The 26,065-nt window shown below is 54.2% G+C and overlaps 10 protein-coding genes across 10 annotated transcripts; 5 read left to right on the top strand and 5 right to left on the bottom strand.

The window, feature by feature from the left end:
• Nucleotides 1-55: 55 nt before the first annotated feature.
• CHGG_04151 (uncharacterized protein) lies at nt 56-457 on the bottom strand (the record flags this gene model as incomplete). Its single annotated transcript, XM_001223364.1, has 2 exons — nt 56-224; nt 363-457. The coding sequence occupies 2 exons, from the start codon at nt 455-457 to the stop codon at nt 56-58; spliced, it is 264 nt and encodes an 87-aa protein (XP_001223365.1).
• A 784-nt stretch (nt 458-1,241) lies between these two features.
• CHGG_04150 (uncharacterized protein) lies at nt 1,242-2,334 on the top strand (the record flags this gene model as incomplete). The annotated part of the gene is made up of 2 exons (XM_001223363.1): nt 1,242-1,281; nt 1,445-2,334. 2 exons carry the CDS (start codon nt 1,242-1,244, stop codon nt 2,332-2,334), a joined length of 930 nt encoding a protein of 309 aa, XP_001223364.1.
• Nucleotides 2,335-2,571: 237 nt separating this feature from the next.
• On the bottom strand, nt 2,572-5,110 carry CHGG_04149 (uncharacterized protein; the record flags this gene model as incomplete). The annotated part of the gene is made up of 4 exons (XM_001223362.1): nt 2,572-3,351; nt 3,569-4,810; nt 4,875-5,017; nt 5,071-5,110. 4 exons carry the CDS (start codon nt 5,108-5,110, stop codon nt 2,572-2,574), a joined length of 2,205 nt encoding a protein of 734 aa, XP_001223363.1.
• A 1,597-nt stretch (nt 5,111-6,707) lies between these two features.
• Nucleotides 6,708-8,152, bottom strand: CHGG_04148 (uncharacterized protein; the record flags this gene model as incomplete). The annotated part of the gene is made up of 2 exons (XM_001223361.1): nt 6,708-6,821; nt 6,875-8,152. 2 exons carry the CDS (start codon nt 8,150-8,152, stop codon nt 6,708-6,710), a joined length of 1,392 nt encoding a protein of 463 aa, XP_001223362.1.
• A 1,114-nt stretch (nt 8,153-9,266) lies between these two features.
• Nucleotides 9,267-10,709, top strand: CHGG_04147 (uncharacterized protein; the record flags this gene model as incomplete). Its single annotated transcript, XM_001223360.1, has 3 exons — nt 9,267-9,625; nt 9,976-9,978; nt 10,244-10,709. The coding sequence occupies 3 exons, from the start codon at nt 9,267-9,269 to the stop codon at nt 10,707-10,709; spliced, it is 828 nt and encodes a 275-aa protein (XP_001223361.1).
• A 949-nt stretch (nt 10,710-11,658) lies between these two features.
• CHGG_04146 (uncharacterized protein) lies at nt 11,659-13,944 on the top strand (the record flags this gene model as incomplete). Its single annotated transcript, XM_001223359.1, has 1 exon — nt 11,659-13,944. The coding sequence occupies one exon, from the start codon at nt 11,659-11,661 to the stop codon at nt 13,942-13,944; it is 2,286 nt and encodes a 761-aa protein (XP_001223360.1).
• A 1,603-nt stretch (nt 13,945-15,547) lies between these two features.
• CHGG_04145 (uncharacterized protein) lies at nt 15,548-17,042 on the bottom strand (the record flags this gene model as incomplete). Its single annotated transcript, XM_001223358.1, has 2 exons — nt 15,548-16,559; nt 16,666-17,042. 2 exons carry the CDS (start codon nt 17,040-17,042, stop codon nt 15,548-15,550), a joined length of 1,389 nt encoding a protein of 462 aa, XP_001223359.1.
• Nucleotides 17,043-18,502: 1,460 nt separating this feature from the next.
• On the bottom strand, nt 18,503-20,885 carry CHGG_04144 (uncharacterized protein; the record flags this gene model as incomplete). The annotated part of the gene is made up of 4 exons (XM_001223357.1): nt 18,503-19,320; nt 19,532-19,747; nt 19,802-20,262; nt 20,608-20,885. The coding sequence occupies 4 exons, from the start codon at nt 20,883-20,885 to the stop codon at nt 18,503-18,505; spliced, it is 1,773 nt and encodes a 590-aa protein (XP_001223358.1).
• A 1,647-nt stretch (nt 20,886-22,532) lies between these two features.
• On the top strand, nt 22,533-23,290 carry CHGG_04143 (uncharacterized protein; the record flags this gene model as incomplete). Its single annotated transcript, XM_001223356.1, has 2 exons — nt 22,533-22,801; nt 23,095-23,290. 2 exons carry the CDS (start codon nt 22,533-22,535, stop codon nt 23,288-23,290), a joined length of 465 nt encoding a protein of 154 aa, XP_001223357.1.
• Nucleotides 23,291-24,142: 852 nt separating this feature from the next.
• On the top strand, nt 24,143-25,042 carry CHGG_04142 (uncharacterized protein; the record flags this gene model as incomplete). Its single annotated transcript, XM_001223355.1, has 1 exon — nt 24,143-25,042. One exon carries the CDS (start codon nt 24,143-24,145, stop codon nt 25,040-25,042), a length of 900 nt encoding a protein of 299 aa, XP_001223356.1.
• Nucleotides 25,043-26,065: the final 1,023 nt, after the last annotated feature.

Here is a 26,065-nt window from a genome sequence, read left to right as displayed (position 1 = left end):
GTGTACGGCTTTGTATGCGGCTGCGGAGAAGGGGCATGCTAGGGTGGTGGAGGTGTTATTGGGTAGTGGTGCGGATGTGTTCCAGACGGCGGGAAATAAGAGGTGGACTCCAAGGCAGGTTGCCAGTTTTCGGGGTCATGTGGAGGTTGCGGAGCGGCTGAGGCAAAAGGAAGAGAGGGCTAGGAGTGGTAGCAGGAGGGAAGGGGGTGAAATCGATATAGTTCCTGTAACCTCATAGTTATCATAAGCTGCATGTGGCAAGGGTGGATATACTGCTACAAATAACACGGGACAAATTATATTCTCGGGGTCGTATCCTCGCACAACTCAATCTCCTAGGAAGATACAACCAAACCACCAACCTACTAAGACGGTCCCTACCCGATTCACGGTTCATCCCCATGCCTAGCCTCCGCCGGCAGTCGCCGGGCTTCGGCTGTGGCCCTCTTAGTTTCATTGTTACTGGTCAGAGAAACCACCGTAGTTGAACTTCGACAATGGACTGGCTGATAATAAGATTAAAGTTCAAGCGGTCGATCGCTAGGAACGCCTTTCTGTCTTCCGCACCAGAACAAAATTAGTAGAGCGGCCTATCATCTTTGTGGGCCGCAGCCCCGGTGGTTTGGTCCGCGGAGGCTAGTACCTAGTCCCTCTGAGTCCTTGCCCCTCCCAAAACGCGATGGCTGAGTTGAACCGGTTTTAGTTGGCATCAAAGGCACCCTTAGGGGACAGGGGCAGGTCCGATACCGTCCGACAACGCTACCGTGATTTATTGCCAGTAATCCTCGCGGTATGGTGTTTCTTATTGCACCATTCCATGGCTCAGATGCAGCACCGTTGGCTGGAATCTTTGATGGGATGTACACATATATACCACAGATCTCAAGCCCCCAAAGTGAAGGGCGTCTAAATTCGGCGGGTAATTCCTGGTCGCTACCAGTCAGGAGTGACATAGAGGAGTTAGGCGCCAATGGGACTCCGCGGATCGCCACGCCACTGGACACGATGCTACGCTACAGGGGTCGCATCCAGACTCGGAAGTTAAGCGCTGGGAGTTTGAGATTCTTACTTAGGCCATGAACACGCACTGGGCTCAAGCTGGTTCACTCTTCGTTATAATTCAGAATTTAGTCTCATTTTGTTGAAGTTGGTGTACAGTTATCTGTAAATGTCGTGTTCAGAAGATATAAACCCAGCAGCGGGCGAGATAGGAACACCCCAGTCAATCTCGAACCAAGTGAATGGAACTCAGATTCTATACGGGTCACAATATTTCCATCGGTAAGTCTAACCTCTACCAGGAACGAAGATACAACTATTAATCAAGTATCAACATATGGTGACAGTCCACCGGTACCCACCGTTACGACTGAAGAGCAATGCCTTGCTTCCTTGACCTTTGGGGCAATGAATGATCGTTTGTTAGAGATAAAAACGCCGACAGCGGGAACCTGCGAGTGGTTATTTCAGCACAAGGAGTGGGAGCGATGGCAGTTCGGTTCAGATAATCTGATGTGGATCAAGGGGAAGGCGGGATCCGGAAAATCAACACTACTACGATATGCCGAGCGGGAGGTGAAGAGGATGGGAGCAAAGAGTAACGCCCTCACCTTGTCATTCTATTTTCACGGCCGTGGCGAGGAGCTCCAGCGAACCCCCTTGGGCATGTACCGCTCACTTCTTTGCCAGATCCTCAAACACGAGCCAGCATCCCTCTCGCAGCTTGTGGAGACCTTCGCGTACAAGCAGAACGAAAAGAACGGTTCAGGGGCTGCATGGAAATGGGATCCTGACCACCTCGGCAACTTGCTGGACTGGGCAATCGATGGTATCTTAGCCAGCCGCCCCATCTGGCTGTTTATCGATGGCTTGGACGAATGCGGACCGGAAGGTGCAGAGGAGATTCTTCAACGTCTCAACCGACTACGCCGTCCCGGGTTGTTTATATGCGTGAGTTGTCGGAATGACTCGCTCCGGCACTCAGACGGCGGCTTTCGAATCAAGGTGGAAGAACACAACAAACACGACATCGTCAGATACGCCCAAAGTCAACTGGCTCATCTCGAATCCAAAACGGCATTCTCAATCCCAGATTTTATAGCAACGTATTCCGACGGTTGTTTTAGCTCGGCTTACCTGGCTGTTGCACGGCTGCGGAGCGTGGAGATTGGGATGGAGGCCAGGGAGATCGAGGATACCGTCAAGCAGACGATCAATTCAGCCCCCTGGGACCTCAACGATCTTCCCACACTCCTCGCCCGCAACTTTTGGGGAGATTCCACGCGCTATGGGCATCAATTCAATGGGGTCAACGTTTCCATAAGAAGACACTGATTCTACGCAACTTGGCGGAAATTGGGCTGTTAATGGGTCGAAAACTTCCGATATTACAACCACGGGTGCTTGAAACGAATTATTGGAATATTGCCGTTGTAGCGAAAGAAAAAGCAAAACTTGGAAGATGCGATGGAAGAAAAAGGGGCAAAGGATATGACCGGTGGGAAAACGGAAACCGCTCCTGTTATTGTTTATTTTAGCAGGGTCTTTATTTTAGCAGGCCAGAATAGCGCCTCACGAGGGCCGCATAAGCCTCGCATCCTCATCCGACTCCTCCTCACTCTCCTCCTCTTCATCTTCTTCCTCACTCTCCTCTTCCTCTTCCTCCTCCTCTTCAGATTCCTCCTCCTCACCTGACTCCTCCTCTTCCTCCTCTTCTTCTTCACTCCCCTCCTCAGCCAACCAATCATCCAACGTCTTCTCCCCCACCCCATTCGCCGGCTTCGGTCCCCTCACCGCCCCAACACCCGAAGACGGCGACGCCCTCGCGCCAGCAGAGGACATGGACGTCACTCCCGCAGCAGCATCCAGCCCTTCCGCCGCAGCCACAACCCTCTTCTCGCCATACCTCTCCGCCGCGCCCTCCACCTCCCTCAGCCGTGCATCCGGCTCACTGCCCTCCTCCACCCACCCCGGCAGGTCCTCATACCCACGCAGGCCATGCACGCCGCCGCCACCAGCCAACACCAGAGCGGCCGAGCCTAGTGTGTACCCGCGGCGGGTTTCGGACGGGCTAGGGGCTTGTGGGGCGGGCTTCGGGGCGAGTAGCATCAGAGTGGCGAGCTGGGGCACCGACAGTAGGGATTTGTAAAGGCGGGTGCGGTCGCGCAGATCGTACGAGGTGTCATAGCGCACGAGAAGGAGCAGGTAGCGCCAGAGCTTGGCGATCGGGTGGTCGTTGTCCTCGAGGAGTTTGGGACCGTTGGCCGGGGGCGGTGATTGGAAGGGGTTGTCGTCGAATCGAGCGGCGGTGTGGTGAGAGTCGGACTCAGACTGGGGTTGGGTTTCTTCCATCTTGCGGTGAGGTAGTGTAGGTAGACCTTGCGCCGAGCAGGACGATTTGGCGCTTGGCGAGTTCGGACTCGGAGGCGAAGTCTTTGACGAGGATGCGCAGCACGTCGGCCGCGATGTTGTCTTCGCCATTAAGCCCCGAGAATTCACCGACGAGCCATATGATGCTTGCGCGTGCTTGAGGGTCGGTGGCCGAGTCGAGGTTCTTGGCGAGACGCACCACAGTTGCGACGTGCGCGGTTGGGTCTTGTTGGATGAGATGGCGGATGACCGTTAAGCTTTCCGCTGCTAAGGTGCCGTCTAGGCTGGTAATCTGGCTTAGAAGAAGCCGTAGGCATCGAGGTGCGGTCGTGGTATCTCTCTGAGCGCACCGCCCAATCGCCCGTACAGCCTCCCTCACGAGCATCTTGTCGGAGCCCCGGCTGAAATGCTCTAGTTCGCTGAGAATGAGACTTTTGACATGTGTAGAAGCGTGAGGAAAGATAAGTGTGAGCATTTCCAGCTTGAGCTCCCATATTTGCTGTGTGTCCGTTGCGCGGACTAGGAAATGAGTGGCGTACTTGACAAACTCGGCTGGGCAGCTGAGGCAGATGGAAACGATGTTGAACAAGGCGACTTGTTGGATGTCCTGGGCGCCACGGAGTAGCGCTACGAGGGGCCCAATCGCCGTCTTGGTGTACTCCGGTGTGCCGATAGCAGAGTAGCACCTCGCGACGGCCACCACAACACCTGAGTTGCGCGACTGCAAGAGGGGTTTGATACTGTTGAGGAGGAGCTCGAGGTCAGGGTCGAGGACCACCACCTGCTCAGCCTCTGAACCGCTTTCCGACCGCTCGCCGTAGAAGTCCTGAAGGTCGGCTGCTTTCTCCTTTCCTCTGACGGACTTTGTCCTCCTCGGAAAACATTTCCGCGCATAGACAGTCATTAACCGCAATGTCGACAGCTGGCTCCACTCGTCCATGTCCACCACCATCCTGACCAAGTTTCGGTAATGTTTGTGGATCAAATCTATCCGCTCAGGGCAGATGGTTATGAAGGCTGTCACAGCTGCCCCAGCCACATAGTATTGTTTGTCGCCGAGTAGGGTTGAGAGGTACTCCAGAAGCTGAGGTAATTGCGAGGGGTCGAGTCGGTAGCATTTCGGGACAGCCAGCGCCGCGGCGCGTCTGACATATGGGCTCATGTCCCCGGCACCTTTTCGAATGGCCAGTGACACAATCTGGCTGATGACCGGCACCCGGATGCCCGACATGGTGCGCAGGGCCAGGGCCCGCACTTGGGGGTTTGTATCTGACAATGACTTTTGGATGGTATTGATGGATAGGAGGGCGAGGTCGGGCTCCTGTTCGGCATGGTGGATGAGGTAGATGTAGACTAGTTTTTTGATCTCAAGGTTCGGCGACGCGACATTCTTGACGACGGACGAGAAGAGAAGGAGTGTTTTCTGGCCGCGGTACATCATCTACCCAGGCAGCAGTTAGCTGACGAGCTGTCGGTGTGGTGAGGTCGGCGGGGTTGCAGCGCACCGAGATAACACGCCGTAGTCCATCGAGAACCTCCCGCTCATTGCGGCTGTCTAACAGTTTCTTAACCTGGGTGCGATCGAGTGGTCGGGATGCGCCCCGCGAGCTTCGCGCGGCCGAGGCAGCGTCGAGGGTGAGATCACGAGCTGTTGGGGGAAGTTAGTGCCGGTGATGTATTTAGGGTAATTGTGGAACACACCATTTTCGAGCAGAGTCGAGATCCTTGCTATTGATTCCATGTCGGGTGGTTGGTGTTGCTCCGTTAGGAGCTTTGAGCTCAAGGTACCGTTAGTGTTGGTCTTGGGGATTGACAGTGGCTTGGAGCAGTGACGTGATCTGCGCCGCTCAACGGCCCTGGAAGTCCATGGTGGGGTATGCAGCTAAACCCCTTAACCGGCAAAGAAGGATATGTGGGGAAGGGACGGGAAACAGTGCGGGTCGGTCCGCTGGAGGTGCCCTCTGCAATCGATCGAGAGGTTCTGGAGCTCAGATGCAAGTAATGAAGCAGGGATATGTCAATTGTTGGTGGCACAACTGCATGAGAGATGCACCGTTGGAAAGACGACGTATCCAACACTGCTTAATTTACACAACACGCGCATATGGATCCCCTCTTTCTCTCTCCGGCTCTGCCATCCGAGCTCCTGCAGTTCATCATCAACAGCTGCACCTACCCAACAATACTCATAATATGTGCTGACCGAGCCGACTTCCTGTCTTCCCTCACACAAGACATCCTCCACCAACAACAACAGCCCCGGCCACATCCCACAAATGAACCATTCGATACCCCCACCACCCAACAAGCCACCACAGATCCGTCCCACTCCAACCCACCACCACCACCACCAGCCGACCATCCGAGGCGGCCCAAATCCAAGCCCGGTCACCAGCAGCAGCACCACCAGCAGCAGCAGCACAACAAAGCACACCCCCTCCTAACCCCCCACCTAGCACAACTCGCCACCACACGGAGCATACGCACGGTGTTCATACCAACGGTAACACACCTGCGCGCCTTCCTCTCCGTTTTCTCCGTCTCCGCCACTTCCATTCCCCCCATATCTCCATCATCAACAACCACTCGCCACAAGCCCACCCCACCGGCACCACCACCCCCTCCTCCTCCTCATCTACCGCCCCACCAAAGAGAAGGAAACCTAGCGGGCTGCCCCTCATCACCGCCACCACCCCCACGGCTGGTGGTGTACGACTTTCTGGCGCTGCACCGCGGCAGCAGCGAGTGGAGCGTGCAGGGGCTGGGGGCGAGCAGCGCGGCGCTGGTGGAGGCGGGGAGGAGGGAAGGGGTCGGGGTTGTGGTTGTCGAGGGGGTGTCAGGCGGTTCGTGTGCGATGGGGGGCTTAGCTGGGGATGGGGACGGGGACGGGGAGGGGGAGGGAAAGTTGGGAGTGAGGATGGCGATGGGGGAGGTGTTGGCGGAGGGGGTGCCTGTTTTGAGTGGGGGTGGGAGGAAGGTTGGGGGGGAGTTGGAGGGGAGTGGGTGGGTTGGGAAGACGGTGGGGGTGGGGAGGGTTTTGGGGAGGTGGTTTCGTTTTCGGGAGGGGGAGTGGGCGGTGTGTGTGGAAGTGGCGAAAAACGGGGATGGGGATGGGAAGAGTTGAGTGATGGACGTGCGAGACCTGGCCTGCTTTTGTGTGGTGACATGTGTGTCAATGTCGTACAGTGTAATTGTATGTGACAAACGTTTCAAACCCGAACCAAACGCCAACCGTCCTATCCCGTGGTATCCTATTCCGAGAAGCCCAAGAACCGTCTGCCATACCCAACCGACCGACCTCATTACGACATTATCCAGACATGATGGGGTCCCGGGGCTCAAATAGCCTGCTCCATCTCGGTCATGTACAGTTTGATGTGGGCCTCCATCTTGAGATACTCATCGTGCGCCGCATGCACCTCGTTCTCGATGTTTTCTTTAAGATCTAACATCTGACAATATGTTAGCAAACTCCAACGTCGTCATTTTGGAAAGGGCAACATACCTTTTTCTCGATCTGCTCAATCCTTACTCTCCTCCGCTCAATATCCTTGCCCTTCTCGGACCGCTCCTCGGTCAACTTCTTGTGCACCGCACGCAGCTCCTCCATCTTCTCCTTGGCCCGCTGGGCCTTCTCCTGGCTTTGAGCTCGCAGCGTCTCGGTCCGCTCCATCCACTTAGACAGCTGCCGCTGGAGAAGTCCCTCGGTCCGTTCCACCTCGCGCACGTTTGCGCCGCGTTCCGTAAGCGCATCCCGCTGCTTCGCATTCTTGGCGTTGTCCTCCTCCTCTTTGGTGAGTTCCACCGCGATCTCTTCCAGCAGCTTGATACAAGAAGCCACGTCGCCGCATACCACCGCGAAGGAGTCGGTTGACGTCTGCAGGGCCCGCGCCCGGCGATCGAGCGAGTCTATATGTGATTTGTCGTTGTTAAGCGTGTTGCTCAGCTCCGTGAGGCTCGACTGGAGCGCTGAAGGACTCTGGAGGGTGTATGGCCGGAGCTTGGCGCTGTCCTGCTTTAGGGCCAGTTTGGTGGCTGTTTTCTCCTCCAGCTCGGCTGCGAGCTCTCCCTTCTTAGTCTTGGCCTCTTCCAAACGTGACGCTACCCTTTCCTGGTTCCGCCGCAGCTCCAGCAGCCTCTTCTTCAACTCCTCATTCCGCCGCGTCTTCTCCGCCACCAACGCCTCCATCTGTCTCCTGTTGGCGCGCATCTCGTCCAGCTGCGCCTCCATGTTCTGGTTCTCGGCGTACAGTTGTTCGATACGTGCCTTGGTGCTCTCGGCGCGGTTGCAGTGTTCGTCGATGACGCTCGTCTGGCTCTCGCGGAAGCGCACGAAGTTGATGATGTAGCTGAAAATCTTGACGAGGCGGTCGTGAGTCGGCTTGTACAGATCCATAAAATTAAAGTCGTTGACGCCGCAATCGAGCATCAGCCGGCGCAACGACGCAAAGAAGCCCATCAGATTCCGCGTGTCGGGTGGCATCAGCGACTCGCCAAAGTCGCCGCAGAGGTCCTCGGCGGCTGCGCGCATCGCCGGGTCCACTGTCTGCCGTGACTTGTTCATAAGCAGTTCCCCAAACCACTCAAAGATCATCTGGACTTGTATCGGGTTCGGCTTCTGAAGGTCGGCGATTGTAAAGGGGATACCGAGTTCGTTGATGCAGCCGACGATTTCGCGGTCGGGCAGGCGCATGTTGGCGTATGCCGCCTCCTCTTCTTTCTTGCGCGACCGCGACTGCTGCTGCGCGGTCGGCATTATTGACATTCGCGGATTGTAGGCCATGTTGCCGGTTGTTGGTGCCGGTCGCGTCGTTGTGGGATGTGCTATCGAAATGCGATACGACTTTTGGGCGATTGTTGACAAAGGCGGGGCGCGGTTAGCAGGTTGCTCGAGAAACAGAACTGGGGGGAAAGGGTGCTTAAGTGCATATAAAATTATCAAGACATGTATTTTAACGGATACTTACCCAACCCAAACTTTGTCGAGAGCCATTTCCTCCTCGTTCCGACTCTTAGTTATAATTCCTCTCCTTTCGGTTTCTTATCTTGCTGCGTAGTGATTTATTATAAAGTGAGAATAAATTAACTATAACTAGGTAAGGTAACTAATGCATTGCGGTTCAGGTCTGTCCCGCAGACTCCCCGAGTGTGCGATGCTGAAATTTTAACTATGACCCTTGTTGTACAATATAATTTTCCTCAAGTCGCTTGGAAGGAGTTGTGTAAACACAATACTGGATATAGATTGATGGGAGGGTTTTCTAGCGGGTCGATTACCTCGCCCCTACCGTCCGGTAACTCATAGCCTGTGGTGTTCATCCCCCATGGCTCCGGCAGACGACACCTCCGTGACGGAGAAGCCGGCTCTCTTCACTAGGTTTTCCAGGGTTACTCTCCTGGTCCAAATTGGATTTTGTGGTCTTAAACATGTCTGCATGTGTTCCTGGGGATGCTGGTAACATCATAGTGGGAGGCTGTTGAATGCACTTCCGATTACACATGCTCCGCAGTGATGTCAGCAATATTCATTCCTTCGCTCAGGTACCGTCGGGCAGAACACACTCGGTTCATGCAGGTCATCCCGTTTCCAGGAGAAATCACACCGCAAAAACGGTTCAGCCGTCAGACCCCGACGGTTGTGCCGCGTTTAAATTGCCGGCCGGCTCCCAAAAGGTTTGGACCCTGAAGGAACGCTGCCAGACTGGCAGGACACTGCATCATGTTGGCCCCTGTTCCATCGCCGTGGATTCGTAGGCACAGCAGCATGCGGAGCAGGGGATCTCGAAAGGGCTTGCCAAACGGTCCACGACAGCCACAGGAAGAAGTTGGCTGGTGTATCGACAACCACCAGCATACATCTGATGAGAGGCGGGCAAAGCACCACCCCTCCTGAAAATATGGCAGCTGCAGCGTCCCTTCGCCGATGCTTTCTCTGTGATATCCGAACGAGTCCAGCGTCGGGTATCCTTCCAGTAACTTTCAGTTTCGCGCGTCATCGGCCGTACTGCGTCGTGTCGCGCGAGTGGGCCGTGCCGTCCTCGAAAGAGGATATTAGCCGATCGGGCGTCGGGTATAGCGATCATGCTATGAACTGGGGGCTTGAGCCCTGTGTTCTAACTTTTGGCCAAGCAACAAGAAAGAAGAAAGGATTCGAGCCGGGCAGCAGCCCATTCGCCGCCTCGGGTGAGAGGGCTGAATTCATGAAACGATGGTCTCTGTGCTCAGCCAGTGGTGCTCTGACCTTCTTTCGTGGGGGGTGTGTGAATGTTGCTTCGTCACGCCCCGCGGCTTCTTGGCCCGTGATTGGTCCCCATCGGCCAAGAAAAGAAAGCTTTCTGGTTCCTGGGTCTGCTTGACTTCCTCGCGTTGCCAGTATCGTTAGACAGTCCCGAAGCCTCAATTTCGACCTGTTTGCTTTCGTGTGGCAATGCCCGATGAGCACGAGCAACCGGGCCGCGACCGGATCCGAAAGCCGCTTCCTGGCTTCCGTTGATCCCACGAGGCACAACGCATGAAGCCGCGACGCACACACAAAGTATTTCTCCAAAGTAACACGCGTTGTTGCCAGATGGTATGAAAATCTAATGGATGCATGTCTCTGGACAGTCTGTACGTACATGTACTGTCGCAGCACGCTTGCGGAAACACGTGTCAGGCTGGCAAGCAGCGTCGATGTGATCGATATCCCCTACGTTGCATTCTTGGACACTGCAGCCAACCCGTCACCCAGATGGTGCAAGACCCTGCATTGAATGATATGGAGTCAGCACCTGGTAGGTTGAGCTGGTAAGCGTGGGGAGCTTTGCTGCACCTCCGCACCACTGCTCCAAACTAGTTCACTACCTGCAATCCGTGAGTGATTTTTTATCAATAGATCGGCGCCATTTGACGATCGAGGCGTTGTGGTCGGCTCGGCTGTGGCGAGGGAGGTGCCGTGCTCCTATGACATAATATCCAGCTGCAGCAATCTCGCGGTCGGGCCCGCCTGCAACCTCGTTGTGCTCGTCCAGTTCTCTGTGCACTCCGTCGGAGCGGAGAATCAGACGGATACGAGCATTGCCCACTGTCCGCATTTGAATTGCGCAAGCCAAAGCGCAGCGCAAAGGCATCCTCCAAAATTGGTGCCAGGCATCCAGGGTCTGAAAAACTTTTCACCCATGCTCAAAGCACCAGTTACGGGGTTTCATCAGGAACCTCACTCGGCCACAGTGGCATTTCTCAAATGGTGCTCTGGCCCACCAAGCTTGGAGGGGACCGCTGGCTGGGCTGAGCGGCAGATCCAAAGCCGTTGGGTGGGGCAGGTGCCAAGGAGCAGGGCTGCTTCGTCAGATCCACTGTGACAGCAGCTGGCCGGCAAGACGGGAGGAAACGGCGGGTTGAAACGGAGAAATGGCCACTCGAGATGGCAATCTTTCGGGGTGCAGCAAATATGCATCTGCTCAAAAAGCGAGGATTTATTTGGGGATTGCTTTCGAACGGCTCGTGGTCATGCTCGTGACGCTCATTGGGCTCATAACTGGGCGGTGGCCAACAAACCAGCACACTCCGTTTTCTGTGTGAACAGGGGGCATGGCCAGGAAGCCCGGGTACCTTGCTTTCTCCCTTGCCAATCGATTTCCCATTTTCCCCTCGGGTCTGCTCCCTGCACAAGCCCTCAAATATTGCGTGGGCCCTTCCAAGCTTCTCTGAGACATCCATCTCAGACATTCCCCCCCGCACATTAGTGCTCTACAATTGTGATCATAGCTTTTACATACTCTCGAACGCCATTACATACCCCTCTGCTGGACTCGGGCCCAAATTTCCCTCCATTCCGACCTCTCGCGCCCACATTGTCAGCCAGACATCGCGATTGTACCAAACGAACGACTTGTTTTAATACGATCCTCGGCCTGCTGCATTCCACCTTCTTTTTCGCAGCACTCGTTTTAGTTGTTACAACCAGGATTTCGGCGTACTGAAGTATGCTTTAGCGGCATCTTGCCCAAGGCCTCTTCGACGAATTTGCCAGTCGCGCAACCAACCCCGCCGACACGTCGCTCCCTTTTGGTACTTTCAGAATGAATTTACACCGTTGCCCGTCCAGCACCGATTGCCCCAGCCAACAAGACGATACGCCCAACCGATACTAAGTTTGTCGCGCACGACATAACGATGCCTCTGTGGCCGTTTCGACGGAAAAGCCGCCGGAGGCGCGGGCGAGCTAGCACAGTGGACCATGAAGAATATGAAGGACGAGTGGCAATGGTCGGGCTTCCACCTCGGAGTCAGACGGTGCCAGAGGCCGCCATGCCCATCGACATCCCCTTACCGGAACGCCAAGCGAGTAAACGACAACGGACGGGTTCAAACAAGCTCCAGCGCAGGGCTAGGACCTACAGCTTTTCGCCGGGGCGCCAGGACTCTGTGCACCTCGGAAGGAAAAACAGCACGAGAACCCAGAGAGAGGTAGATACGCCGATGCCTGACGCCTCGGGAGGCGACATGTTATGGCGTGTGCCGACCCTTCACAACAAGAGGGACGGCAATCACCTGTCACGGAAAATGTCCAGCAAGAAGCGACGAAGGGATGACCGGCAGCGCGAAGCTGAAATCAAAGCGTTGAGTAACTTTGCTCCTTTGCGGCCTGTCGCGGAGGACTGGATGGCTGGCCGCCCAATGAAGAAAGACAGCAAGAGATTCAGACCAGCTTTCGGTGTCGGTATCAAAGGCTCCGACTTCGACAAGTTCAACCGGTCGTCAGACATTTCACTACCACTTCCCGAATCCATCGACTCCGCCCTTTCCTCAGATTCCGATTACGTCTCCTACAAAGTTTCCGCTTTCGAGGCTCTTGCACCTCGCCCGACTTTGCGGTATAGCACCCATCCACGGTTCGGCACTGGTGCCCCGGATGGCGCGGGCTTCGTACGCCGACCATCTCCGCCACGTACAAGGTTGAACGAGCCGATCCCCGAAGCAACCCTCAGGGCACACAAGCGCATCGACAGCCTCGCCGATGGCCTCAGTGCCGGCGATTTGCGCGAGCTGATGGAACGGGACCAGCGGCGACGGGCGAGGAAACTGCAGCTAGAGCAAGAGAAGCTGGAATGGAGAATTGCAAGGCGCGCCGAGAAACAAAAGGCTGTAGAGGCGGAAGCGGAGCGCCAGGGGCGTGAATCACCACCAAATCTAGAACGAGGTGTCTTCGGACGCGAGGATATTGGATTGGGGGTCGGCCCAAGTTCCGCCATCGTCACGTCATCAAGGATACGACAGTCGGGTGACTCGCCAGTGCGTCGGGGTAAAGGTAAAGAAGTTGGCAATCTCGGAGCTGCTCGGGATGAGAACCAATCCGACCCTCTGGCCTCATTTCACCGCGTAGACAGCATCCCGTTGCACCAACCAGATGCTCTCTGCGAGATACAGGCGTATGTGCCAATCCACACGAGTGCTGCTTCCAAAGGCTCGTTTCGCAGAAAGTTTTCACGATCAAAATCCCCCCACGACTCCGAAATGAGGACAGAACAATCCGAGAAACCGTCCAACAACACCGCCAAAGGCCCACGGTCTTGGACCTCGATCTTCAGATGGGCGAATAAGGCTAAGCGAAGCTCAGGGGGGCCATCCTCCTTTTCCAATGCATCCCGAGACTCGATGCAAACAACGCCAGCACCGACGCCTCCGGTCAATCCAATGCCACGGCACGTTAACACCGGAGTACCGAAGCGGACCATGTCCCGGTTCCGTGAAGATCTCCCCGAGCTACCCATTTCGCCTCCCGCGTCAAGGGTGCAATCACCGGATGTTGAAGCTCTTGGCACTATAATCAACACATCGGTCGTTGCTCATCCCGCCGTCGTGGGAACAGCTCCTTCGCCCTCTAGCTTCCGGCCGAGACACGACACGCCAGTGTCTCAGCAGACGTCTATTGAGCGAATGCGGGAGACGCCGTCGACCGTCAACCACCCAGACGAGCCAGGAATCTCCCCAGAACCGCACGCTACGTCTCTAGCGTCAATTGACTCGGAAGGGTCGTGGTTTGGCGGAGGGTTGGGGAGGAAACGGAAATCGTCTGGTATTCTTGAACACGCATCCGGCCTACGGCTGCCCCGTCAAACCCCCGAGCCATACAGCGAACGCCGGCCGGAAAATGGAACTACCAACGACGATATGCACATAGCCGATGACGATTACCTTTCAAGCCTTGCGCCTCCTCACGGCGACCGTGCTGCGTGGAATCGCAAGTCCACCGGAGAAGCGCGGCCGTCGAGCGATTGGGAGGAGGCACACTGGGGCAGCGTCAGGGGTCTACAGCCCACAGTCGTGCGCTCGCAGGCCTACGGTCGGGTGAAGAGCCGTGAGGGCCTACTCAAGTCATTCGGCGACGAAGATGAAGGCACCCTTGAACTGGTAGATCCAGAGGAGAACAGCGACGGTAGCGACGGCGTCGGACTCCAGCGAGCAACAAGTGTCGATTACGGAAAGGTGCACGCACGACGTATCAGCGCCGGGAGCGCACGCTTGCTCTCGATAACACCTCGATCGTCGGTTGATGCGAAGCACACAGGCTTGCACCTGACCAACGATGCTTGACGAGCTTCGACGGCCGGGAAGAATCATGGAATTGGGGAGGGAACTGGCTGATCCCGAGACACCACACTCATTTGACAATTTCCTTACTTTTGTTTATTTGCCGTTAGGCATGTTTGACCGACCACCATTCGCTCTTTACCAACGATTTCCTATCATTCATCACAACCGTCAAAATAAAAAAAAAAAAAAAAAAGTCAAACCCCCAGAAAACTACACAGTCTCGGATCAGCCACGCAACCTACCCAATTTCCTCCTTATTTTCTTTCCCATACTACCGGCGGAGGTGTCATTAACACCTCCAGGCAACTTTCATTTGATGCGACAAGCAAGAGTTTCGCCTGTTATTCTCACAAAGACTCCATTCTATATTTACACCGTCCTCCACGACACTCGAGAGGACATTGCTCAGGACATAGGCGGTGGTTATTTTCATATTTTTCCTTCTCTGTTGCGGGTTGATACCAAGGGGGCTCACTGAGGGCTTCGGAGTGGAAAACGACCGGATCAGGAAATCAGGTTAAGGATGCATGATACATACCCGGGCGGGAGGCGCGGAACACTGATCTTTCTCGAGGGCATATTAGATGATGAGCCCTGAATATAATGTGCACTGATGACGACGCAAAATATTTCCCTATTCCGCTCCCACGTTCTGCTCGCGCGAGTACCTAGGTACTAAGGGTTTCTATTCCTCCATTGTAGGGTAATTAATGGATGCAATGATGTTTAGCTATAACTGAAGACTGAACCGCCGTTGGTTTGTTTCTGGTTTGCTAGCATCATGGATGAAATTGGAGTTTTTGACAGTAAAGAGCAAGCCTACTTCATGTTCATTCAAGGAGGTCCTTGACTCTTTTAGTGAATCATAAGAGTTCAGCGGTATGGTAGGGAACCTCCTGCAATGAGACTGAGTGAACGGCAAGAAGGAACTATAATCATTCATATCTGAACCAGCTGGAGAATGGGCAGGCTTCTATTACAAATGTAATAACTCGGAACGCCTCAGCTCGAACCTTGCGGCAAGTGGAAACACCACTCCCACTTATTAAAAGCGTAAAAATTTAAGAAAACTAATAATATATCATACAAAAGCCGCAAAATATTACAGTACCGCCTGTTTTCACACTTTTTCCTACTTGACTGATCCAACTTTATACCCTCAAGTTCAGCACTGATTTTCCTCTCAAGGCCCCATGTTAAAACGAAAAGCCGAAATCCGTTTTCACAACTGTCCATGTCCTTCCTACCATGTTCCACCACCCTCAATTAACCAGCCCTTACTCGTACTCTCTCACGAAGCCCCAAACTGGCTTTAGACGTATCCGGGGATATGAAACCTGAACATCCAGGAACTCGCAGGGCAGTCGGTGCCGAGTAGCCCACCTCCCCGGCGTCAAAACGTTAGGGCTGGTCCGCTCGCAACCCGAGAGCCATTTGTTCCTAGATTATCGAGCCGGGAAGAGGGCTTTCGTCGACTCGCGTTCCAATAGTGAGGCCATCTTGAAAGACCCCAAACTTAAACCGCCCGCTCCTTCACGGTGTGATCCAGTCCCAGTTTCCCAGACGCCGACCCCCAAAAGCTTCCAAGTTGGATTTGCCATTATTAGTGCGCGTGGGCGCCCGCTTTCTCAGACTCAGCCACCGACTTCGTTTCCTGCTCCAACATCCAATATCCGCCCAACTCCTCGTATTCCTTCTCCCATCCGGGGAGAATGTCGTCCAAATTCCCAGCCTCAAGATCCCTCATATCGGTACACATGGCCACCTTGTAAGGCTCCGTGTGGTCCGGCATGTACTTTGCCTCGTCAAACTTGATCCCGACATGCACAATCTGCGCGGGATCCTCATCCGTCGGCGCGCGCTTATAATGGCGAAAATACCCGCCCATCTCCTCCCTATTCCAGCGCATGACTTCCGGCGCGGTCCACTTAACCAAGCCGCCATGCAAAAACGCCACGCGGCCGTCGTCCGGGTGGTGCTGGGCGAAGGAGTGGCCGCAGTAGTAGGAGCCGTCGTTCAGGGTGCCGACGCTGGTGAGCCACTTCTTGGGGCGGCCGTACGCCGTCTTGAGCGCGTGCCACGCGAAGCGGAACATGTCCTTGTCGCCGAGGAGGAATTCGTTGTAGTAGCGGCCCTGGTCGTTGTTGAGCCAGGCGGCCAGCTGCAGGTGGTACCAGTAGCGCCGCTTGTCCACCATCATCTGCCCGCTCTCCTGCTCGTACTCGTCCATGCGGCAGGGGGTGTTGGTGATGGCCCAGGCCGGGTTCTGCGGCCACGAGCGCGCGATGTCGGGCCAGAATACGGTGCGGTATTCTTGGTAGACGCGGGATTCGTAGAGGCTTGCTGGGTCGAGGATGGGGATGTTGTCCGAGTCGAGGAGCAGGGGTTCGGCGAACTTGGAGTTGATGAGGGCGGCGGTTTTGAGCTGAAAGTTGAGGTACTCTCCGTCCTTTTTCACCTGGATGATGTTGTCGGGCTTGGAGAGGTCGTTGAATGACATGGGCTGGTATATGGCGGCGAGGTCTTTCAGAGTGGCTTCGGTCATCTCGTTGTCCCAGTAATGGATCTCGAGGGGGATTCTTGGACTGTAGCCTGGCCAGGCGCCTGAGCACCACCTTGACCCGCATCACGGTGTCATGATTTCCAGCAAGAATCACCACACCCCTTCCGTCAAACTTGTCCTTCACATTCTCCCAGGGAATCATCTTGCTCTGGATATACTCTTGCCAAGCTTTGCGGCGCGCGTTGATTTCCTCGTCGGGACGGTCCGTGACAACCCACCCCACATCTGCATTGTATTGGAAATTCACATCTTCATCCGCCGGCCAGTGACATCCCGCCTTCGCCTCGGCCATGGTGATGTTCTTGACGTCAGTCAGGGCCTTGAAGTGGGCGCTGAACGAGTCGGCCCATGGCAGCTTGTGGGCTTCTGGGTCCAGCTGCCCAGTTTTCTGCGAATGCGTCGGTATCCTGTTGGGTGACAAGTATTCAGGCCGTGCGTTTGAGAGTGTATCGCGGGTATGCAGGTGGAATGTGAAAAAGCCAATAAAACACACCAGCCCAACCGCAACCAGCAAAATCCGTCTCGGGATGGCCATAGTTGCGCGTCGTCTCGGGATCCGCCGGTGTGAATGGCGCGAACAGGTATCAGTTGGCACTGTCCAGTGTCAGGATACCGTACGGGTTTAATATTCGGTGCCAACGGAAAGAAAAAGGAAAGAAAATCATCCAAAGATTGCGCATCTGAAAACAACAACACCACCAAGGAACCAAGGATCACACGGCGGGGCCGGCTTATCGCGATGGTGGGATGGTGGTTGGTTGCAGGATTCTTGGTAAGTCTTGGTATCCTGTAGTGTGTGCTGAGGTGAAGTGACCGGATGCCGGCGGTTCCACTGAACACATGCAACGGGGCCTTGCTGCTCTCCATAAGAGAGCACCAAACTTCCCCAGCCGTGCCGACTCACCCGGTTCGCCATTGTGTCATCCTTTCCATATACCAAGTTGGAGATCTTAGGGGTAGACTCCCTACCCGCCGCCCAGCTGCTCAGAAGGCCGAAGCGCGAAAAACAGACATACCTATTGATATATGTAGTCATGTCAACCAAGATGGTTCCTCAATTCATGTCTCAAATACCGAGCGAGAATGCGCTGGGCAGAGAGGCACTGGGCTGGACTGTCGCGGAAGCTGTTGTTGTGACAAAAGAAATTGGAAGCAGGGGATAGAAGAACCGAAGTGACGGTAATTACATATATTACGAAGTACCAGGTGTACCACGCCTGATGGTCACCTCCTAACGTTGATATGTCCACGTTAAATCGTATGTTTAACAGCTTGTCAAACTGCAAATAATTGGGAAATACACACGGACGAAGTGTACTGTGTGTAGTTATCTGGCTTCAGGACTTCGTAATCGGTGGGGATTCATGGGGAGTTGGGTGACGCGGCTTCGGGCCATTCCGTCGGGCTGCGCGAGTTCCACTCCTTCCAAGACTTGCCCGAGCGCCCGGGTTTCTATTGGCTTGTGTTTCTCGTAACTTCTTTTTTTTTTTTATTCTTTTTTTAAGGAGCTACTTACACATACTTCGTAGGAGTCTCTATCACCAGGGTTTGGGGGTCATCATATTTTCAATGATTCAGGCCCTAAACAGCTGCCACATACATACACAGTACTTTCCTTACTACTTCTAGTCTATCCTTGCCGAATCTGCCGCACCCTGCGTTCACACATACCTGGATTGCTTTACCCCCACGGAAAACCCTTCCCAGCAGTTCAGAAACCCTCCCCCGAAGCCCTTGTTTCGGCCCTGGTTGCATGCCGGGCGTCGTCGGTCTGTCACCTCCTCCACTCTTGCTGCCACCTCCACTGTTTTCCCTCGGCCGTCTGCCACGCCTCCTGTTGCTGTCTTCCTCCCTGCCACTGTTACCTTCACTCGTCCCCCCACATGCAGCCACCGTTCGTTATTGGCACTTCTCATCCATCTCTTTCGATAGTTCTTATAGAATTTTTCAGGTCGATCATCATTCCATCCATCGCTTTCGTCCCATCCTCCGGTTTCAATCCTCATTTGCGCTCTTCCCTTTTTCATCTTCAGCCATCCCCGAAAACCCGCGCCATCTTACGGGCACATCATTCCAGTTGGCTTCGTCCTCGGTTCCTCCCCTTATTTCATTCTTCCGTTCGCCCCCGCTATGGTTTGCCGTGTACCCATGCGTTTTAAGCAATGGGAGGACCTGCTCGTACCATGGTAGGCTGTCCAATATTGCGGGATGCACCGCTACCATCGCTTTGTGCACAGCATCGCACATCGAACAACCCAACGCTGTCTCATGCTTGACGTCAGACGCCCCGAGAAGGAGCTCGATGATTTTCAGTCTCTGCTCTCTTGTCTCCTTCAGATCTGGGAGGAAAAAGGCGTCGGATGAGGCGATTTCCCAGACGGTATAGAGATAGGGGAAGATGGCGTTTTCCAGCAGAGAGACTCTCCCTCTTTTCGGAACCAGGAAACTCGGGTCTGCTTCGACCTTCGCCTTGACATAGCTGGTGAATCCCGCAGAAGCAGCAGTACCGACGAATGACAGCTCGAGATGCGTAATGTTCTCGCCCAGCATCAAGGTCGGCCAGCCAGCTCTCGAGAACCGCTCAGGACTGGAGCCGTTGGCGTAGGCGGCTAATTGGTGGCTGATGTTACCGCTCTTACAGCCAGCTACAACAATATCGCAAGCTATCCTATTCAAGTTGTCGAGGCTCAGCACCATGTGGTCCCGATTAATCCTGGCCTGAACTGGTATTCTGTGAATTCGGCTGAAGCCCGAGCGGGCAAAGTCGAAGACGTCCCGTCGACGCGGGGTCTTGAGGAGCTCTTCGGTCGGAGCTAGAAGTAAGGACGCGTTCAATAGGGAGCTCGAAGTCAGCGGGCGCCATGGCGCAGATTTCTTTCCATTTTTCGTCCTCGGTCATCCAGTCCAGTGCAGTGCGATGCAGGAGCTCCACACGGCCCACGGAAGAGACTTCGCAGATGCCGCGCGTATAAGTGCTAAGCAACCGCGTCATAATTTTCTCCATTTTCTGAACTAGGGGCGCACCCAATTGTGCAGAGGCTTTGGTGTTGGCGTCCACACAGGCGAGCCAAAAAGCCACAAGACTTGTATCGATATCCTGCGCTCGGTAGGTCTGGAGTATTTTCGAGGTAGTCGCGAGCCTCTTGGGCGGAATAGAGCTCCAGATCGAATTGTACAGACCCTCGATATCGCCAGGTATGCTTGATAGCCGTTCCCAAAGCAATGACGGCTCCGGTTGCTCTGTCATGACCGACAAGAGTGTCGTGACAACTAGATCAACCCACGGAAACACACCTTCTGCTTTGTCGATGATTTCACGGACCAGCCGGTCGGCGTCTTTGGGGTGGGAGACCTTGATTTCTTGGTAGGCAGCGGAATTGCCAAACTTGGCCTCCACGACGGCTTGTATGTCTCGTCTCGTTAGTTGTTGCATTGCTAGTGAGCGATATTCCCGGAAAGTATCGGCAAAGTGATTCATGGGTCGGCTAGAGACGCAAAACTTGACCTTGTATCGTTCCAAGGTGTCGGATATCCAATCCAAGAGAGCGCTCGGGTTCCCATCGGAGCTGTCGAGCCCATCGAACTCGTCTAGTCCGTCGAGAAAGATGATTAGTCGAAATTCTTGGCGGTGGAAAGAGCACAGGGTTTCGAGGGATTCTTTCGGTTCTGACAGCGTCCAGCTTGGGGCCGTAGCGTCGGTTCCGGCGATGTTGTAAAACATCCATTGCCGAGGTACGACAAAAGGAATGAGGGACCTGTTGGCGTCCAAGCATTGGTATAGCAGCGTTCGAAAGACCCCTTCGAGTGAGCGCTGAAGTCCAGACCCAGGCTTCCAAAAGAAGAAGCTGGCGAATAGAAGTGGCAGGCCTTGGGCGTAGTCCCGTAGATATGAAGGGAGTTGCGGCTCTTCCAGGGCAAATTTCATCAATGTTGATTTTCCCGAGCCCGGTTCGCCCTGGATCCAGTAGTCTAGAGGGATTCGTTGGTCTCCTGGGAGCCACTGTACGAAGCTTGGTCATTCAAAATTCTCTCCTTCTTCTCTTGTTCCCTGATGCCGAAGGAGCCACTTCAAAGTGTTTTTGTGCGCAAGCGAAATTGACTTTCTTCTGCTGTGCATTTGGCCAAATGACAAGTCGCTCAAGATCTTCTTGGCTACTGGGACATCTTGGATACAAAACTCGCTTTCTGTACTACTATCACGGCTGGGCATCAGTGACATCCAGTCGGAGTTCCAGAGCTTGCCGACAATCTCAGCCGTCGTGTGCGAGAGGTATGCAGCATCCTTCTGAGATGCCACCCGCAATGGCTTTTCCGAGGTTTGATCAGGAGCTCCCCTTGCAGAATTGGGCCTCGTAGGATTTTGATGAATTCCCAGCATCTGGTTTTGCCTTTCCCTAGTCAGACAATTCCTGTTAGGCTACTACTTTTGGGTTTCTTTTTTTTTAATACATATATATTTAAAAAAAGAACAAGAAGAAAAAAGGAGGAAAAGAAAATCCATGGGAGGATTCAATACTCACACAATATCATCCACGACCCAAAGTGTCATGTCTCTTTTAATTTCGTCAAATCTTTCAGCAAATCATCAATCTTCCTCTTTCTTCCTCTTGCCCTCGCGGCGACAGCAATACTCTGCCCGACTTTCGCGGAGTTATCCCCTCCGCTCTCTATCTGGAGGTCTTTTATGGTGTCCAACAGATCTTCACAAGTCTTGATACACCGCTCTGACAGGCTCCGTAGTATCGATCCAGGTCTTGCGCGCTGGTGGAGCCGCTTGCCAACATCTAGCAACCGCAACGCATTCTCCGATGCCTTCGCAACTTCGACCGGTCGTCCCATGTCAGACCTGAAAGTCTCATAGGCATCCGAGAGAACGCCAACGGAGAAGTCAAGGAGGCCGATAGCAGCGGCTACAAGTTGGAATCCAGTAACTGGATCCATACCGGGCACTAGAACCCAAGACTGCCGGTGTATGGTAACGTGCACGCGGACCTGGGGAGCTGGAATTTGATGACCTTGGAGATCTTATTGAGTTATTTTGTTCTGTGATTAAAGGGGACGGAAATTAACAAAATACGGGCCACGGAGCCGGGCTTAGGGCCTGCGGGCGATGTAGCAGACGCTGAGTGGGCAGGTACCTATTACCACCTGACGAACAGGCTCAGTCTGATGAGTAAAGGAGCCACAGTGACCAATAAAGACACGAAGTTCAGCGCTCAAGTATTGCGGCCCAAGCTGATGCGAGGGGCTTCTTCTGCCTGCAAGGTGCATGCAGACGTCTGGCTAATCTCGTGGTAGTTGTTTTTTGAGTCGAATAATGCTTATTGGCTTGCTGTCCACCCAATCTGCAGGTTCGCCCCTGAACAGTTTCCACGCCTACCGCGAAGCAGCTCGCTGACGTGGTCGGTGTCATCTTCAATGGTCGTCCCTCCAGAAGTTAGGTCGCCTACGTCTTCTTTCTTACCACACGATTTTGCATCTTCGTTTTTTTCTCATCACCCTAAGCTCATTACAGTCACTGGTCTACCCACGATTTCCACTCCATAGGTATTTTAAAATGCTCTCCTATTCTTACTGTGACGAACCTACTTCAGGACCCTGTCCTGTTAGGGTTCAGCTTCGGTTGAAGGTAATCTCTCAAGGGTGCTTAGGTTCGGTGCAGCCAAAGGGTGCACAACAAAGACTTGTCTCAACAGTAGGCTTTCGAGCTTGTAGCGAACTGTAGTTGTGATTGCTAACTGGAGAACTCCCAGAGCTCTCCAGTACGAGTGACTATATACTATCTAGTATCACCACTCTGTTGGTGATAATCGCCCATTATCACTGACAACTAGTGATAATCCAGTTCTTATTGGTCCTCAAGCGATTGGCTGCCGGCGTCCTGCGCTGTCGGCTGTGGCCGCCCTGGCTGCCTCGGGGTCATTCCGTGACACTTACTGAATCATGGACCAGCCAGCCACGCTTGGGGGAATCACTGGAGCCGGATAAAGGCCGTATCATCATCACTGCCCACCGGAAGAACAAGATGGAGTACGCCGTTGGAAGAGATGAGGTTGCAGGGCTCTACCTCACGTCACCACCGCTTCTGGCAGCGACACCGCATAGGAACCAGAAGATCCGAGTGCGGTGGGTCAGCTTCCAAACGAGAGGCGCCGACCAGGGCTGTGCCAGTCTGGGAGGCGAAGGCACCTATCACAACAGCCATACTTGGTATGCGGCAAGCATTTTACGACCCATTGCTGGGATGCCACTTGTGGGCGATCGCTCGAAAATATCACCTCAGTCGAGAAGAGAGTAAGCAGCTTCCGGGAAGCCCTCAAAAGTCACGGCTGAGAGTTCGTCAAGCACGGAAATAGGTTGTCTTGGAGGGTACACAATAACATCACTGCTCGTGCCGACTATACCTATTATATGGTCCGTTGCGTAACTGGCGTACCGACCAGTGTCATGAATCCGCGTGCTATGGGCGATGGTGCCGGGTTTCTTGAGTCGCTGCAAAGAGGCGATCGAATTGCACTCTGGGCGAGAGCCAACGTACGTTTTATAATTGACCTATGACTACATCCTCTGATGCTGACCTTTGGTAGGGTGGGGGATGGATCAATAAGATCTCAGAGACCAAGATTGAAATATGTTGCGAGGCGGTCGGGACGAGTTCTGTTGGATTGGATCAAGCACACGGTTGATGCTCGCATGGATGTCTTTCCCGAACAAGTCCGAGGGGTGGAGTATGCCCAAGGTGTTGTTGACTTCAACCTTGCTGATGTTCTAGGCGAAGGATGAGCATGCCCTCGTTGTAGACTTGGCGGTATTGTAGGTAATTATGTGAGGAGGAACTAGTCGTTGGAAGTTGGAGGGAAGATACTCGACGAAGGAATGAATTTTCTCAGGCCTCCGTCACCTCGCCGACCAAAGTTATCACGTTATCAAAGCTCCTCACACCCTAGCTGCCATGTAACTCGTCCCAAAAAGTCTAAGTCCACTCTGAAGAAAGAGGCGGCTCATTGATCATGGCTTCCAGTCTCGAAGGACCATGCCGGGACCAACACCGCTGACTTGCGCTTGTTTTTGGGAGGTAGTCTATCTAGTTTGTCCGCGCAGCAGATGGATGAACCCTACTACTGATACTACAGATACTCTTATAGTTCTAATAGAGGTACCTGGGTATACTAAAAATACTACCAGGCGAGAGGGGCGGCCCGGGCGGGAGGTCAGAGGTAAGTACCTAGGCACCTAGTCAGGGGTTCTACATTTAAGCTCCTTCTTTGCTATAAGTTGACTCCGTACTTTCTCTCTTTTAGAGACAAGGTTAGAACATTATATATCTACCTATTTATGGCTACTTTCGGGGTCTTCAAATTCCTTCTCAATGTAAACTTTTCCTTCAAGTTGGGGTACGGCAGCCCAATCAGTCCCACCAAATGTTTGCCAGTTGTTGACGGGTGACGAATGTGTTCGCCGTTCGACTCATCCATTGTCGATGAGCGATGGCACCAAATACCTACCTAGTCAACCTGTGTTTCGTTCGTTTGCCGATTTTGTCACCAACCTCTGCGCTTCACAGCGATCAATGGGCTGGCCTCTTTAACGATTCAATTGAAGTCGGGAATTTGAATACCTGCAACATTTTCCGCCATGACAGAGCCAGCTGATGACGAGGCCAAGATCCCTCGACCAGAGTCGGCCTCTCCAGGTTCACGTCCTCCAACTGCGACTGAAGCAGAGAAGAAAACAACCCAAGCGGTGACATCTCCGGCAAACGCGCCTGCCAAGCGCAACGCCTTTACAGAACTAATGGCGCCAAAACCCGAAGCTCCCATCTCCCAAGCCCCCCAGTCCATGGCCTCCAAAGCATCGCAAATCGTCCGCGGCGTCTGGCGCGGCGCCCTCATCGAATACATCGAACACCCCGAACGATTCCCGGACAAAGTCCTGCGCGTGACCGCCAACACGGTCCTCATCAAAGACGCCTTCCCCAAAGCCACCATCCACCTGCTCCTCCTCCCCCGCTCCCCAGCGCACTACCTCCTGCACCCCCACAGCGCCTTCGCCGACCCAGCCTTCCTAACCATGATGCGCGAAGAAGCCGCCGTAGGCGCCCAGCTCGCCGCGGCCGAACTCGCCCGAAAGCTGGGCCCCTTCTCGGCCAGCAACCGCACGCGGGACGAGGCCATGGGTAAGGGTGGCGTGCCCTTTGACGAGCTGCCCGCGGGCCGCGACTACGCGGCCGAGATCCGGGTTGGCATCCACGCGCACCCGTCCATGGCGCATTTGCATGTGCACATCATCTCGCGGGATATGCACTCGGAGAGGGCGCGCCATAAAAAACATTATAACAGTTTTGTGACGCCGTTTTTTGTGCCGTTGGCGGATTATCCGCTGGCGGAGGATGATGTGAGGCGGGAGACGGGGTTTCAGAATGGGAATTTGAAGAGGGATTTGGTGTGCTGGCGGTGTGGGAAGAACTTTGGGGCGCGGTTTGCTGAGCTGAAGAAGCATTTGGAGGAGGAGTTTGAGGCGTGGAGGGCGGAGTAGGCACGTCTCTGGGAGGGGATGAGGATGGGCGTGATGGTGTTGAAAGGTTGTCATATTTTCGGCCGAGGCTACTTCTCGGACTGTCCCATTGTTGAGCTTGGGGTGCTCCTTGGGTCCAATTTGGGGTTCTGCTTTGCATATGGTTGGGCTGACAGTGTTGTCGCGGGCTGGTGGTGATTGTGAGTCGAGTGAGATATCTCATGTCCGCGTAACTTTCAAAATTGGCTGGGCTCAATTATCCTTTGTCATAGGTTAACCAGCCCGTGCCAGCTTGTTGGTATCTCTGCCACCGACCGTAACTAGCGTCATCAGCGCGACGTTGAAGTTGATATTGGGCGGGCAAGCTTATATCAAATTCGGAATGCGGACATGAGAGAATGTCAATGAGTCGTCTTTCACGGGTACCACTAACATCCAGCCAAGCGCCCCGCTTCTATTATTCAGATTTCCAACCTCGCCGTTACGATTTAACCCTCAGCTTTTATTAGCTATGATCTTCTGATGAGACTAACTACGACAAATTGAATCAGTCACTCAGCTCACCCCTTTCGATCAAGCCGCTAAACTCGTCGGTCCCCGACATACACTAGGTAAACAACTACTGCGAATCCCACTGCTACAAAGGATAATCGGGAGTTGGTAAAGGGCTCACATAACCCCATTTGGCTGGGAATTCTTTCCTTGTGATTGCTGGTGATGTTCTGTCAGGGGCCCCAACAACCATCAACAACCACCAACAGCTTGTTGGTTGCTGTCACGCGGCAGGGTTTAAAATGCAATGCAGGCGATGTTGGTAACGTAGCATTGTGGGCACCATCCAAGCATCAGGCACCTCAGGGACAGCAGTGCGACGCTATTACTGTGTAATTTCTTCGCACAATCGATCCCCGCTGCCTGGTCTGTATCCTCCGCATCCCATGGGCCACGGCGAATCCGGACCACGCCCGCTGGATACGAAGCCAAGTGCGGCTGACGGAAAAGCTGCGGCCCAGCACCACGACCCTGGTGTGACTATCGAAGGGT

Source organism: Chaetomium globosum, genomic scaffold, assembly GCF_000143365.1.
Source record: "Chaetomium globosum CBS 148.51 scaffold_4 genomic scaffold, whole genome shotgun sequence".
In the NCBI taxonomy this organism is placed as follows: Eukaryota; Fungi; Ascomycota; class Sordariomycetes; order Sordariales; family Chaetomiaceae; genus Chaetomium; species Chaetomium globosum.
The sequence above is the reverse complement of the archived record's forward strand: the minus strand, read 5'-3'. Positions and strand labels throughout refer to the sequence as shown.